General features: G+C 38.0%; 1 protein-coding gene across 4 annotated transcripts in view; it reads left to right on the top strand.

The window, feature by feature from the left end:
• The window catches only part of LOC145401239 (tau-tubulin kinase homolog Asator-like), a 203,311-nt gene that overhangs the window by 168,978 nt on the left and 16,943 nt on the right, over nucleotides 1-17,390 (top strand). For 3 of the 4 annotated variants that reach the window (XM_080273571.1, XM_080273570.1, XM_080273568.1), the window contains 2 exons: nucleotides 12,054-12,282; nucleotides 14,043-14,216. In XM_080273571.1, coding sequence (XP_080129697.1) covers nucleotides 12,054-12,282; nucleotides 14,043-14,216 — 403 coding nt within the window. The remainder of the gene's footprint in view (nucleotides 1-12,053; nucleotides 12,283-14,042; nucleotides 14,217-17,390) is intronic. The other variant, XM_080273569.1, reaches the window with a different exon arrangement.

Genomic DNA, 17,390 nt, shown 5'->3' with positions numbered 1-17,390 from the left:
GTAGAACACACAACTGTCACAGGTTCATAACCCTCTGTCAGATGCAGCTTCCTTTGAAGTTCACAAACCTGTACAGGTTTTTTTAAAATTGCACTTTCATATAGTATGCTTTTAGCAAGTTTCTCCCTGACTCTGTTTAGAGATGGTCCTTTGATAACCACCGTGCCTGTTTATGGCCATTAATGGTGGCTTAACTACATTTTTCTGAGGTGTGAGTCAATGTAAAAAAAATATATATACAGTATAGAGAGAGAGAGAGAGAGAGAGAGAGAGAGATTGATAGATACAGTCAAGTCGCCTAATCTACAGCAATTAGAGACTGGTATGTTTACAAAGTTAAGAACCAATAGGAAAAAAGGATATTTAGTCTGGACCCTTGTGGAACCCCCCTACAGCACCCTACCTACACCTAACTAGCCACAACAAATAACGTCTAAACGCTGCTGATAACTGAGAGGAGCCTTCTTCTTTGATAACAGCTGGGTTGAACGTCACCTTGGGGGGTTGGGGCTGTCCATAACAGAGCCCAGGGAGAGGTAACCTTGACAAAAAGAAGAAGGCCAGGTAGTGTTCAGAACTCACGGGGGAACACACGTTGTTGGGGGTTGGCGGGACAGGAGGTAAAAAAAAACATGGCAGCTGTAGTCTGCACACTTGCCACCAGAGCCGGGCTGTGATTGGCTGCTGGGTCTAGGTTGTCTGTAATTGGCTATCAGCCGCGGAATACATCATGGGTGCCCGGATAATATAAATCTCCTCGGAAATGAGCCACTTTGGAACCTAGGAACTGTGTTTTTCAAGTTTTTTTCTGAAGAATAACAAAAATAGGGGCTGGCTGGGCAAAGTACCACAGATTACAAATCCGCAGCTTACAGATACACGAATTAGGCGACTTGACTGTAGATAGACAGACAGATGTAAGACCAAGAGCTGTATTATTTTCTAAAAATTTTCTAGCTCATATTGTTCAGCGAGTGAATATCAAAAGAAATTAAATAAAGCCTAGAGTATTATTATTTGGAATTTTACAAGCTGATATTGTTCATGTACAGTATAGTATGAGCAGTGGAACTACAAAACATCCAAGAAAATTACACATTTGCTTCAAAAGAGCATAAACTTCCAGTTTCTTTATAGCTCTGCGATCCCTTTTGTACATTTTTCACTGCATTTGATTTTTTGTAACAGAAGATAATGCTACCATCATTAATAAAGTAATGAAATGTCATAAAACTTGAGAGCAGCTTGTCTGATTGCCGTATGAGAGGTGCATAGCTGCAGTTACTTTTCACAGAGAGTGCAGTTGTCATCACTTATTGGCAATTCACTTTTTTTTTTTTTCTTTTTTTTTTTAATAATAAGTCTTTTCCATTATGAGTGCCCTGCTGGTTTGAGGTGACAAGTCAAGTAGGAAGTTCAGTATGTATCAAGATAGTAGATCATATATATTGTTTTGAATATGAATACTTGTTTATTCCTTGATGAATTAAGCATAATTTTATGTGTGATGACCTTTCAGATCACAGAAGTAACTATAAATTCAGGCAACCCTAACTTAGCAAAGATTAAAGTACAGTTTACCATACTAGGAAACAGTATATGTTTGTGACCACACAGAGTTGTTAGCATATGTTTGCATTGCTGTACAGTATTGGTTACTTGGACATGTACACAGTGATTTGTTGGTTAATGATATGTCTGTTTGATATATCTTGGTCCAGGAGTCATGGATTTGCCAGGTGAGGTTGTCAGATGTCCCCCTCCCCACTCCTGTCCCATGTATCACCAGCTGCTATAGCTCTTTTCCCTCTGACTTCATCCTCTCCTGAAATATATTTTTATAACTTAGTACAGTAGCCCAAAGAATTTTGTTGATTAAATAGAGGTATTGTAATTGCTCGTGAGAGTTGTGTATGTTTGGTGTTGCCTTGAAAGATTGGTATGCAAAAATTGTCGTCCTTATTCAAGATGTCTCATTTTCCACTCCTACAAAGTCCATTGCGGCTTCTGCTGTAGACCAGCTTTCTGGCCTTTCTCTCATTATTTGGAAATTGCTATTATATCGCAGGAGAAAATTCCTCAATCACTGTCATTTGAACAAGATGCAGAGATGCTTTCATTTGCATTACCAAATGCATCAGAATTTTCAGAAGGTGAGGGCAAATGCAAAGTCTAAACCTTGAGCATGACCAGCTTAAAGTGATGTGCTAGCAGCTGATAAGAATGAATTTATTGCTTTAATGCCTTAGGCAGATGATTTTAATTTTTTTTGGTTGCTATCACCAGGTGATTTTAATTAATTTAGGAGAGATTTCTTATAATGAAGATGTTAAGATAACTGCAGTAATATACCAGTGCACTTCTTATTATGGTATTTTTTCTCCTGCCCTTTTAGCCACTTTTAATGCATAAAGAATACATATATAACATTTTCCCCTATCCTCAATATAACTTGTGGTTTCATTCCTTAAAAAAAAAAAAAAAAAAAAAAAAAATCAGGCTGTTGGAGTTTCAGTGCCACTGGACCCGTACAGTGAACAGCTTAATGGTTTTGGTTCATCTTTAATTTGTTTCCCTTATATATATATATATATATATATATATATATATATATATATATATATATATATATATACACACATATGGAAGGGATACTGTAAAATCATAGAATATATTGGAAAACTACCTTCTTTCCTCTGAAAATAGGCACCAAATATACTTGTACCTCTGTAGCTTTCATACTCTTGCTGTGGCCGTGAAATTCAAGTAGGAACTCTCATCCCTTTTCTAGCAAAAAATAATAATGTTGGAGACAGTAGCATCTGTGAGACCTAACAGTAGCAGAGCAGGCCACTCTTACTATTCAGTGTCAGGAAAGCTGCCATATTTAATATTTTTGAAGAAAATGAATAAAAATTTGTGGAAAAAATGTCTGCATCTTATGACTCCCTGGGGTGCAAGGGTAAAATACCTGTTATTACACTTCAAAATTTTATGACTGTGTAGCATCCTGCCATTTACGTAAGATGTTCATCCACCTAAAAGCTTTATTTCCTCCGTAATATTACAGCAAAATAAACAATAGTGACATAGGTTTGTAATGTATATTTTAGGTTGTTAAAGTTTTCCTGTCTTTTTCCTGTTTAATATTAATCTTTTGGGGTATTTAGTACATCCAACAGCTAAATTACATCATCTAGTGGGAGCCAGATTATGACTGAAAATTTTCATAGCTATCCATAATGGGTTCTTGCCATTTCATAGCTTTGGAGAAATTTTTGATGATATTACTGTGTCAAGAGAGCATTCCTCTTGCATTTTCAGTTGCTAGTTATCAAAAGGATATCACGTGCCTTGGGGTTGTAAATTCCAAGATGAAAGGAAGTTGCCAGAATGCTATCATAGAGTTACCTTTTGGATGCTCCTTAATAGGGGAAACAGGTTTTTGTTGGAAGATTTTTTTTTTTTTTTCTTTTTAGCCATTCATGTTCACCTGCTTTATGTACTTGTGACTAATACTTTGTGTACAAAATTTAGTACCTGGCTTTTATTATGAGTACAGTATAGCCATGTACAGTATATGGATGCTTGAGTTAGAAGTCTGATAAAAAATCATTTTGATAATAGATACATCCTTGTATATGGTACCAAGCCCTGGTACCTACAGTAAGATGTACAGTACTTGCCACTAAAGTTAGGATGTGTTTATATGTTCACTATTTATGTATAGAATAAATAAGCTGTACCCAGTTGTATTGAAAGAGTTGAGGTTATGAGAGAGGTGGAACAAATATATTTTCATTCAACATGTGTCATTTTCCTTTCTGAGTGAAACATTGAAACAATCTTACTTCTGCTTTCTGCTGTTTTCTCACAGCTTATCAGCACATTCATTTAAGCTTGTATCTACCGACTGCTCATTTTGAGCTTTTGTATGCTGTGATTCAAGGAAAAAATTGCTTTCTTTGTATTTGTCAGTTTATGCACATTGTTCAAGCACACTCACTGATTCTCACTAATGCTGCATACTGTATATAGTAGCTAACTTTCTCCTACACTGATATCCTTTAGTATTGCTAGATCTTGTCACTAATGAAGCACTTTTACAGTGTGTCTTCCATTCTCTTATATAGTGACTGTTTTGAAATGAATTAAATTAATTATTGAATTATTTGATCATATCAAATTACAGATCCTCATATCATTATTTAATGTGCAGTGTGTACAGTATAGTACAACAGACTTACAGTAGACCTTTGACTTAACAAACAACTTACTGCCTTTGTTTCTGTTTAAAGGTATGCAAAACTTTATGGGGATGAAATACAAATGAAGAACTTCAGCAATTGTTTGCAGATAGGATGTACTGTACTGTAAATTTATCTGCTCACAAGATTTTTCTGTATGTGTAAGTAATGAAACTAAGATCAGAAAAAAGAAATGCACATGATGTTAATGTACAGAATAATTTAATTTTTAGTCAAGTGCTTTTGTACTAAGTTTGCTTTACTGAAAATATTCTTGGTGAAAACAGCCTACCACAACTTGAGCCAGGCAATTGAAAACTGTTAATTTGTACTGCAGTCATTTTTGTCTTATTCAAATGCTGATATACTAGTGATTATTAGTTACAATACTGCATTAGTAAGCATCAAATGGAATACATTTTCTGTTGTTTACAATGAAAGCAATAAGAATTCACTGTCAGAATTGCCTACAACTCTGCTGCTTCGTGTTTTCGCTTCACATGAATTTACCTGCGATATCTGGTTTCATGTTAAAGAAACCCTCTCCACGTACGTATACAGTGATGAATCCGGTAAACATTTTTCTGGGAAAAGTGATAATATAGGAGAATGAACCTCAAAGGTATAAATAAACAAGTTGTCTTTTGTGATGATGATGATGATGATGATGATGTTTTCTGTGCTTACATACCAGTAGCAGATATCCTGTGGATGGTGTTAATCAAATTTTCTTGTTTGTTTTGAGGAGTGGGTTTGTGGTCACAGTACTTTTTTTTTTCTTTCTTTTTTATTAGAAGGTATTGTATGTTATTGTATTTTTCAAACTAAAGTCAACAGTTGCAAATTGTGTAAGAGCAAGGATGACAGGTCTCAAGCTTACACAAATGAAGGTCATAGTACAGTGTATATTGGTATTTCATATGTGTTTATAAGATATTGTAGAAATTGCCCTTAGAGTTTCATTGAATCAAGAGCTAGTTGTGATTTTTGGAAGATGCTGGAGCTGAGGTTGCTTCTGACCCACGCCAGTCTAACACAGCAGATCTTCACAGCCACTTACCCATATTTCTTCCTTTTGGAGACTGTAAAAGCACTTTACCATGTGCTCAAGTCATTTAGTACTTGAATGTAAAGTTTTTAATAGTTTATTCATGTTATGCCCAAATTTTGCTTTGTTTATAAAGGCTCCAGCTTGCCTGAATGCATCAGCCTTGGTCACCTAATGGTGGCTTTACATGCTGCTTTATCTCTGGCAGCCTCCCCATTCAGTCCCTTATCCCTGAGGTCACACTTTGTGACCTCATTCCAGGTCTTTTCTGGTCTGCCTTTCACAACCCTACTCTCAGGATTCATACCTCTCACCCCCCCTCCCACTTATCATCTTCCATCCTGTCAGCATGCCCAAACCATCTCAGTCTACCCCTCCTCACCACAACATTAATACAGTACATGCAAGTCCCTGCCTTTCAACTCTTCAGTTGTAATCTAGCCCTTTCCAGATTTCCATTCAAGGATACACTATACATCCATTTAATTATTATCATTTCTGTACCTTTAAGCCAATGAATATCCTGTTCCTTCACTACCCAGGTCTCACTAGCATACAACATTACACCCCTAATGCTTGCAGCATACAATGACCCTGTAGGTTGAATAGAGAGCCTTTGCAGTGCAAGGAGTAAGGAGGGGCAACAGTTCCCTGAACTTCCATCAACAACTTCTTATCCTAGTCATAGAGCCCACCTTCATGATAATATATCCCCCAAATAACAAAACTTCTCCAAACACTCAAGATACCCTCCAACAAGAATAATCGTTCACACCATTCAGTCTCTACATGACCTCCCCCACACACCACACGCACAAAGTCAGCATTATTTCTCAACCTACTTGTAATACCACAACATCTCTTATGCACCTTCTTATTACAAACACTGCACAAGGTAGAGTTACTTCCCACATTCTTGTGGTCATCTGCAAATGGTCACACTCCCTCTGTTTTGACAGTACTGTCACCAGCCCTAGATAATATTACTTTTGTTTTATCAGCATTTACTTTTAAATTCTTGTACAGTACCACATTCCATCTCTTCACTTCCTAAATCTTTCTTCCACCTCCTTCTCACTCTCCATGGTCAACACCAGGTCATCAGCATGCAGCATTTCCTTTTGGAGTCCATTTCTGAAGTCACGTGAAAGAGTTTCAAACACCATGATAAACAACAGCGGGCTCAGGACTGACCCCTGATGCACGTCATCATTCACAGAAAATTCATCACTGAAATTTCCATTCACTCTCACCTGGGTGTGAGCACCTTTTTTTATTCCATAACCACTCTGACCATACACTCCCCAACCCAAGCTTTCCCATTGCCCACTTCACCACCTACTTAGGAACTCCATTAATGACCATCTTCAAATAAACAAAAACAAAGTACAGCTCACTCTTCTTTTCTTGATGCTGTCAGACAGTGAATATTGCATCAGTGGTCCCTTTGTCGGCATAAACCCAAATTGCATCACGTAGGTACCTTGCAGCCTAATTATATGATGGCTCATTATGTGATAAATTGCTACAACGATAATTAAAAACTTATTCCCTGTCTCGGTACAACATTTAAAAATTAATCGCAATTTCACTATAATGAAATTTTCATTGGTCGCCTCTGAGAATCTCTTGCAGATGCAATGACATGTGCAAGCCAAAATGGCTACACAGTGTTTATATTTGCAGTGATTGTTGCCGTTCATTGTAGTTTGAGTATGAAAAATTGTTATCGCCAGATAAGTGCGCAAGTGCTTAGCAAATAGTGCATTGTGCAATATTAAGTGAAGCGATACTTTTTTGTGTGTGAAATACTGAAACTTGTGACTTGGAAAACATGTCAACCTTACATAACCATCATCCCCCTTTTGGGCCTCTGACTTGCTTGAAAGGCAACTGAAACACCATTGTTATCGCCAGATAACAGTGCAGGTGTGTAACAAGCAGTGCAGTGTGCCGTATTTAGTGAAGTGATACTTTTTTTGTGTTTGAATTACTGAAACTTGTGAACTGGAAATTGAGTCAACCTTACATGACCATCATCCCCATTTTAGGCCTCTGCACAGCTGACTGAGCCAAGATGCCTGCCCAGTATTTACACTAGCTGTGATAATTGCCTTTCATTTTATTTTGTGCATGAAAGGCCACTGAAGCACCATTGTTATTGCCAAATAAGAGCACAAGTACTTAATAAATAGTGCAGTGTGTGATATTAAGTAAAGTGATAATGTACTGTATCTTCTTTGTGGAGTGGTCATTGAGGCCCTCCAACTGTTCCCTATCTTTGGGGGCAGTGAACCCTTGATGATGACTCATACATGCATAGGACAACGTCAGGTGGGTGGCAGAGGTTTTTTAGGCCATTTTAGGATTCATAGTCAAGGTCACCCTTCCTAACCCCATTGAATCCATGTTATATCAACCTTGTTATGCAGTGCAATAGGTCTTCACTTGACATAACCCTATCGCATAATGAGGCTGCACTGTATTCACTGTTTCCTTTATCATACCTTCCAGGACTTTCCCCATTACCTTCATTATCCATGCCAAAAGTTTTATGCCTCTGTAATTTTCTCTTTCCAGGGCATCACCTTTCCCCTTGCACACATTTCAGTCACATTCTTTAGGCAATAATCTGAAATACTGTAATATCCTCATACATAATCACCTTTATCAGATCCGTAACTGATCACATTCCTGTCTCTCTTGAGGCCTTCATTATTTCAGCAGCCAATCCAGGCACACCCATCGCCTTCTCTGATTGCATCCTGGTGATTGCCCTGCTCAGTCAAAGGCTGAGGGCTAAACACTGGATTTGCTGACCCTGCCTCATTCAAACTCCTCATTCAGCAACTGGTTATAATGCTTTCTCCAAAAATCTTTACAATTCCTACTGTCCTCCACTACCTTTCCTTCATCATTCTTCACATACTAATATCCCTGTTTTTCCTATCTTTATCTGTTTTGTCACCTTAAATATCACATTCTTCCTTTTGGCCGTATAGTTTTTTGGCCCAAACAGTTTTATTCAGCATAAAGATGTCTATTGAGGGGGTTAATGGAGGCTATATTTGACCTCAGAGATTAATAAAATCCTCTGATGGTCACAAAGATAATACATAAAAAAATACATCACTGGTGTGAAGGTGTTAACAGTGGTCATACAACCTATTCTTGTACAGTATCTTATAGCACCTCTTGTTTTATGAAATTGCATACTATAGGTGCTTTCAAGGAAGGGCAGTATATGTTGGAGTGGCCCTACTGAGAGAGGGCATGGTTTGGAAACTCCCTGTACTGTTGTTTGCAGATGATACTGTGTTGTTAAGTGAAGATGAAAGGAAGCTGCAAGGCATGGTGGGTGAGTTTGGGAGAGTACATAAGAAACAGTACCTAAAGGTGAATGTAAGGAAGAGTAAAGTTATGATCTTCGAGAGAAGTGAAGTCAGTGAATGTACAGTGAGGTTAGATGAGGAGGAAGTGGAAAATGTGAACGCGTTTAAGTACTTGGGTAGCGTGATGAGTAAGGCTGGAAGGTTGGAGGGTGAAATGCTTGAAAGGGTACAACAAGGAAGAAAGATTGTTGGTTCCTTGAAAGCAATCTTAAGAAACAGGGAAGTGAGCATGGAAGTGAAAAAGTTACTACATGACAGTATTGTGATATCAACTCTAACATATGGAAGTGAAGCTTGGACCTTAATGGAAGGACAGAGGTCAAGTGTGAGAGTAGTGGAAATGAGTTATTTGAGAGGAGCCTGTGGAGTCACATGGAGAGACAGACTGACAAATGAGCAAGTGAAGGAGCGTTGTGGTGTGGATGTGAATGTAATTGGAAGCGTTAGGAGAAACGCATTGAGATGGTTTGGCCATGTGGAGAGGATAGAGAGTGAGAGACTGACGAGGACAGTGTATGCGAGTGAGGTAGAGGGGGGGAGAGGGAGGGAGAGGCCAAGGATGAGATGGAGGGATGGAGTGGAGAGGTATATGAGAGAGGGAGGGTGAGCTGGGAGCAGGGCAGTGAAATGGCAGGGCACAGGGCAACATGGAGGCGATTTGTTTGTGGCCACCCCTAACGGGATAGATAGACAGATATATAGATAGGTGCTTTCATGACTTTCCTAAGGAATGAAATGGGCTTTTTTAATGTGCATTGGTGCAGCTGTGTTTTGTTATATTTGGCTTGTCATAGCAGTAAGGTTATGTATTGGATGGTAAGCAAAACCAACAAACACGTGGTTGGTAGTCTTTAACTTGTAGGTGTGGCTAGAGTTTGCCACTCACATTATGTTGCCCAGATACAAGTGACTGGACATTCCAGCCTTAAATATCTAGACTGAAGAGCCCAGCTCTGGGTTCCTATACTGGTGTTGGGATAATGAAGGACTGCATGATGGATGGATGCAAAGGGCTTAACATCACAGTTTCAAGAGTTCCATCATGATGATATTCTGTATAGTATTGAATTAGTCATGGATCATTTATTTACGGATTAGGCAGTAGTTGACTTACCAGCTGAGGAAGTATCGTATTTATCATTGATATATCATGGCACATCCCAATGGTCTTAATCCCTCAAATCTGACGGGTCTCTCTAAAGATGAATAAAATAATCTGACAGTAGCCAGAATAAAACTTAAATAAGACTCCATCTTCTTAAATGAGTTAATGGAGGTACAGTATGTTTCTTAACTATATCAGTAAAATATAGCTGATGTCATTGTTCTGATGGGATTAAGTAGATGATCTCCAGCTCATTTGTTCATTGTGAAGTTAGTGCCAAAGTTTTTGAATAATTTTTATTTTCTCTCTCTGGTTTCATTCACACAAAAATTATTCACAGTACTACAATACTGTGTTTACTTTTATTACACTTGATAAAGTGTATACATTTCCCAGTATGAGGTAAAATTATATAAAAATTGTCAATGCCACCTTTTGCCATTGTTGTACTGTATATGAATCTGTTTGCTAGATTTCAGTCAGATGTTTGACCATAAATTATGTGGCATATTACAAAATGTAATCAACTGATACAGTATACCTAGTAGTCATGACCAGTAACAGATGGCATTCTTATACTTTTATTAAAGTCAGTAGACATCTGTGCACATATAAAAGTAGAGTACTGTACTTTTGTCATCCTCTTTCCGAGTGGTTCATTATAAAATTTTATATCAGAGGCAGGTGTGCACTATGAGAGATAATTACTGATTTCAATTTAGCTGAGGAAAGGAAGCATAGTGCAAAGGAGCATCACTGACAAATGGTAAGGCTATGGTAATGAAGCCAGTCATCGCTCGAGGGTGTTTTTGGTCCAATATTTTTGAAGAGAGAGAATGAGCAGCAGTTTTATTCAGCTAAGGGAAACCCATGGCAGATATATGGGTTATGAAAGTCTACATGTATTAATGATGGCAAATTGTGCCTTCTTCATTTTCTTGTGAAATTACCAATTTATTTAGCATTGTTATCATCAAGTCAGTCAATATGTCAGGGAATACTTACCATAGGGAACACTTCACTAATTTAATGACCTATCCTCCTCATTAATAGTAATTCAGAGTTGCCTGAAATTGCCACAGTCAAACTGTACAGTTTTAATTTGTGCAGGTTAAGTTTTGATATGTTTACTAATCAGTAATCAATGATCTGCTAGACAATATAGTACAGACTGTGATTTTAACATGGTGAGTTCTCTACTGCATTTTCAAGACCAAGCCTGTAAGCATATGAAGAATACAAATACTGTATTGTTCTAAAGTTTTATGCTGTCATAGTTGAAGGCAGTGCATGAGTATAGAGATGAAAATTCCAGATCCATGCTTTCCTTCAGTTGTACTAGTAATAAATGAAGTAAGCAAAGTTGTTGCAGTTTATGGAGTGTTGTTTTGCATGCCAGAATAGGGCAGCGTCAAAAGGATCGTACAGCATGAACATGTCTGTATGCTGTAGAGACTGTGTTGCTGTTTGAAAGTATGAAGGAACTTAAAAGGGTGGCTGAGTGAGTTTTAAAATATATGCATGAGAAGGAAAATGAAAGTTAATACATATATACTCTAAGTTGATGAGGATGTTTGAAAAGAGGTAGCATAATACTGAGAAAACAGAGGTCTTCAGAATACCAAATAGGTTTCAATGGGTGTTCTTATGAAGGAAGCTGAGAATGAGTACAAAGAGAAGCAAATTGCAAATTCTGGACAGAAATGTGAGAGAGCACATAATCAGGCAGGACATTAAGGTGCAAAGTTGCCAGACTCTGAACCCAAACATTATATTGGTAGTAGCCATACCATCTTACTATTACTGCCATGTGTGAAGAGATAACACTCAGATTTTCATTGGAGATGTTGTAATGTACAGTAAGCAACAATAATCGTGTCGTGAAATTTGGTGAAAACATAAGCTAACGGGCTAAGCGTCAGGTAAATTCTGCCGTCTGTCATACTGATGGTTCATAATGTTTCACGAGTTACATTTAATCTTCGGACAAAACCGCGAGACGACTACTGTTGCTCACTGTACTTTAAAATCATATTGCTGTGTACACTGGGGTATATTTTAGACAGTGAAATAATGAAGAGATTCTTTTAATATCAGTGACTATAACAAGAAGCTTATGAAATTTTCTCAGATAACTAGAATATTATGTCTCTGAGACAGTGATATTATTTATTATATGTTGACAGGTTTTGTTTCTGAAAATAAGATTGTGAATATCTGTCATGAAGTACACAGTATGCTAAGATACTTTCTACATGCAGCAGGTTCCACCCGGTGCAGCGAGCCAAGTACCTGGGCCATCGCGACCTCTCCATTACACAGTTTGCTCTGGCTGACGATGACAACGTTTCCCAACCTGCTACTAAGGGTGGTGGAGGTGGCTTAACTCTGGCCTCACAGTGGAAGTCACAGTTTGATGATTCAGAAGAAACAGATAATGAACTCAAAGCTGACAATCTACAGAGCCCAGAACACAAACAACGATTAACTGTAAGTTATGTTAGTTTCATTGTGCTTCTGCTGTTCATGATACAGTAATATTCATTCCTTGCAAAAAGTCTTTATCCATATTGATATTTTGGCTTTGACATCCTGAGAGTCTGCAATTAGAATATACGGTAATCCCCGTACTATCCGGACGCCCACTTTCCGGACACCCCACTTACCGGACGTTGTGGGCCTGGACCTACGGAACCCAAAACTGGCCAAAAAAGAAAAAAATCCCCCCAAAATCCGAATTTTTTCCCACACACTATTTGAAATTCCTGCGCAGCACCGAACAGCTGTTTACACCAAGGCCCCTTCACACCTTCCTTCATCCCCCTGCCCCCCTCACCTGTCAGGTTGCCATTTGGTATTTTTCATTACCAAATGTGGGGCAATTTGGTAATGAAAAATTTGTTTGGTAATGAATCAGAATAATGCATTACCAAATGGATTTTTCACATGTATGAGGAGACACAGAATGGAGATGGATTATTTGCTCTCTCTGATTAATCTGCTAGCCTACATAGCATGAAAATAATCAACATGCTGTTAATTATAAGGAGAGTGATTACATGTATTTCCACTTGTGTATATAATTAGTGAAGAATAAATGCTAGCTTTACGAATTTGGTAATGAAAAGTTAAATTTGGTAATGAAAATTGAGGAGTTTAGTAATGTGGCCGAGTTGTGATCGGGCAACCCTGCTTCCCCCTCACCAACAGTTACTGCCTAACTACGATCACGAGTAGATGCTTATCGCAATGGATGCCGCACATGCTCATTTTTGTGAATAAACAGTGAATAAACTGCAGTACCTCGTCACTAGACCACACGGGAATTTACAGTGTTGTTCAGTGTTAAGAAATTAGAATTTAGAGTGCAAAGGATTAACTGTGGAGTGCAAACTGGCGTTTGAAACTGGCGTGGTGCAATTAACAGAATGTGCAGTGTTAAACAATTATAACTCACAGTGCAAAGAGTTACTGTAAGTGCAGCACAACACTGGATTACTGTAACTGGCGTGGTGCAATTAACAGAATGTGCAGTGTTAAACAGTTATAACTCACAGTGCAAAGAGTAACTGTAAGTGCAGCACAACACTAGATTACTGTATGTGCTTCAAGAGCATTTTCACCATTGCCAAAGCCTTAGAGAAGGCAGCCACAGATGTGCTGTAAGTGCCCAGGCTGAGGTACAGTCACTTCTGATTCCTCATTCTTTGGTTCCTTTTCATTTATTTTATGCTTTATGTCCATTATTGGTGTGAATAGGGTCTTAAATAGGTTTAAATAGGTGCTATGCATGTCTGGTAGGGAGTTATTTAGGTGGCTTTCAAAGTTAGGCTGGGTTAGGGTCCTTAAGTACAAGTCCAGGAGGCTGGGGCCAACTATCCAGACGAGACCACATTCTGGACGTGCCTTTGGCTCTATTACATCGGATAGTAGAGGGATTACTGTATTGACATAGTTATTTCCTCAGCACCCAGTCTGAAAGTCTGCACTTTTGACAGTTTAATATAAAAAATTTGGAGATGCAGCATACTCATAGATGACTCAAGAAGTGGGACGTGAGGAAAATTCAGAGCTTCTTTAGGGAGTTTACCATAGTACTATTCACAAGGCTACATGTCATGGGTAAATGCTTGTATTCTGAGCTGTTTCTTGTGCAAAACATCAGAGTAGATCAGTAAGTGATTCCTTTTCCTGATTTGTGTCACTTGGTAACATCATGTAGGTTATATCATGAAATGATCCTGTTGCAGCTAGTGTCACCAACGTCACGTGGTCCTGATGACACAACAGTAACAGCAGTGCAGGAGGTAGGGACTGGGGCAGGAGCTGGGACAGGAGAGAAGAGCCGTCGCGTAGGCGCTGAGCTTTCCAGGATCAGTGAGGATGACCGCCACCGCTCCTCTGACCACCACTCACATACACAGGTCTGACATGCACCTCCCATAACCTAGCTTGCTCTTCTGTCTACATGTATCATACCACTCCTCTGCTTAACCACTCTTACACCCTCTGATGCCAAGACTTTTAAGCAGAATCTGTTTGCAGTATAATTTTCATTTTACCAATTCAGTGCTTCTGATACCCTTAGAGCTTAGTGCTGATTTTTCTTAATAAAAATTAAGGCGTGATTGTTCTGACACTATGCTACAGTTGCACTTCAAGCACATAATTACCGCATTAGATGAGTGTCTGCAAAACCTTCCCCAGGCTAAAGCAACCAGCCAAACCATGATATTACTCATGAAATTCTCAACCAGATGGATAAGCCACCACACCTATCAACATACTTCATCATTCTGTGATTTCTAAGAAATAAAATTATTTCTTAACTGTATTAAAATGACTTAGCTGCTGCACAGTACTTGTTTCAGCCAGACATATTCCTCAGTGTTAGTGTGTGTACTGTAAATATACTGTACATATAATTCTGATACCTGTGATGTTGGAATTCCCTCTGGTACTGAGCATAAATGTATAATGCCTCATTACTATGAAATTGACAGCAACATGCACCTCAAGACATTATTTATTTCTACAACATTAACATTCTGTAATACAGATACAGTGCTACTGATATATAATTTTCATAGCAGACCTAAATTTATGTCATTTATGAATATTGATTACCATGTTTCAAATTACATTGGATACTCTGCATACAGTAATAGTTAATTTTTGTAACCACCTAATTGCTGCTGCAACAATCAGATATTTTCAAGCAGATTTTGTAATCTACAGCACACAAAATTTGTTAGTCTGTGTACTTATACTTTACTGCCATGCCCCCTTACCCCCCCCCCCATCTTAAACTGTTCCTTCTTTGAACTACTTCTCCCACCTCCATGTTAGCCATCTGATTTTGAATCCACAGTGATTGTTAAATCCCCCACCCCATCCCACACCACCCTTAAACCTCTTCATGCACATTCCCATGAACTATGAGGGGTCTCTTGGGCACTTAATAAAATTGCCCTGCAGTAGCAAGAATATAGTAAAAGACATTATCATATTGAAAGGGTAAATGGAAATTGTTTCTTAACCCTTTCACTATGAAGGGTATCTTATGCTGAATAAAATAATCTGGTAGTCAGAAAAATGAATGAAAGATATCATCATAGTGATGGGGTTAAATATGTGAGCTTAAAGCAGAAATTGCCAAGTTGCATTAGGAGGATACTTATACTATAGTTTTATTGCTTACTGAGAGCAGTATTCAGTTGCTGCTTTACTGTTGTAGCAGATGGCATTATTTTCCTAACTGGCACCTTGGACAAGTACAGTATATATGATAGTGTAGTGTAACAGATGGTGAATAGATAGTGTCATTGGATGAAAGTTGTTATAGGTTGTTTACTCTTGAGTTGTGTCTGTTTTGGTATTTAAAGGTGTTTGTATGGGCTACTCTGATTGCAAGTGTTTATGAAGTAATTGTACTTGGTGTAGCTGTGAGACATCTGACCATTTCTTTTTCCAAAGACAATAGGAAATGCAGGACAGCCAGACTTTAGTGAGACAGCCAGTGAGTTAACTTTTCAAATGTATACGAATATCCTGCCTTAACATTTTAATGCATTAGCATATACGGTATAGCCCCTTATATTTTGCCACAGTTTTTTCCAAATGATGTTGCAGCCATTGTAATAAGTATGGTAGGAAGAATTTTGATTGAAGTGCTTCAGATATGGCACTTTTCATATACAGTACCATAATTTTAGTTCAGTCTTGTACTACTTTCTCACAAGATCAATTATTGTGGCTACATTGGGCAGTTACAATTAAACGTCAACAAATGTAGATTTTTAAAAAATATGCTTGCAGAGTTCATGGAATTTTATGGTACTGGCATTTTCTCCATGTTGGTTACATTGTGTTTCATAGTTATTGAAGAATGAGATAAAAGCCATCTGAAACTGTTGGAAATTCAGATTGGAACAAATTTTTGAATTACACTATATATATATATATATATATATATATATATATATATATATATATATACTGTATATACTTAATGCCACTCAGGGATGAGTGAGGTTGGTCACTTTCATCTTAAATGTCAGGACCAACTGCCTAGCCCCGGGCTCCTACGCTCCTCATGGGGCAACGTAGGATTGGATGATTTTATATATATATACAGTATATATATTCTTAATGCCACTCAGGGATGAGTGAGGTTGGTCACTCTCATCTTAAATGTCAGGACCAACTGCCTAGCCCCGGGCTCCTACTCTCCTCATGGGGCAACGTAGGATTGGATGATTATATATATATATATATATATATATATATATATATATATATATATATGCAAACTAACCAGTTTTTACTGTCATTTTATCATGTGAACTTTATGAGTGCCTGCTGGCTGTTGCTGTCTGAGAAGGTATCTTAGCCGTCATCTCTGCTTACAGCATTTTACTAAATCATGTGTTGTATCATGTGGTTTTACAGTAATTAACTTTTTACTTTTCGTTGTTTTTCACCTTAGGGTTTTTAAATTGTGGTAATCTTATTTGGCTTTTTGTGTCGCAGAATTCTGTAAGTTTGTAGATCGAGATGATAGTTTTAATCTTAATATTGTTTAAACTGAGGCAGCTGCTACTTCTTCCACTGATTTAGTGACAGAAATTTTTTTTCTAGGTTTGAATGGGTATATATAAAAAAATTAGAGGGTGGATGGATGGATGTAATGTCTATACCTTCTGCGCACAATACTATATCTTCTGGGCAGCACATTTGATGAAGGAAGCATTATGCCGAACATTGACAAGCTTATTGGATATCTTTCAACCATTTCATTATCTTGCCAAGTTAGGGAAACAGAAACTGTGTTGGCCTTTAAAAGCAGATGAAACTGCAATAGCAGATTTTTATCCTAGCAACAATCCTTTGTGCCAACTAACTTGTCCATGGATTCACACCTCCAAACAGTCACATCTTATTAGCAAAGGTAATAATATTCTTCCTATTGCTAAAATGGTGATGCGTATCTCATAGTATTGTACTGTGTGTTCATAGTTATTAGTAAATTTCACACTAACCCTCCATGAGTCTTGGATGATGGCTAAGATGGTGTGGTGCTGTGGGCAAGTTAGCTG

The sequence above is a fragment of the Coenobita brevimanus genome, chromosome 55, assembly GCF_032717465.1.
Source record: "Coenobita brevimanus isolate Jiangsu-jjx chromosome 55, ASM3271746v2, whole genome shotgun sequence".
In the NCBI taxonomy this organism is placed as follows: domain Eukaryota; kingdom Metazoa; phylum Arthropoda; class Malacostraca; order Decapoda; family Coenobitidae; genus Coenobita; species Coenobita brevimanus.
This window is presented reverse-complemented; position numbering and strand designations above follow the sequence as displayed.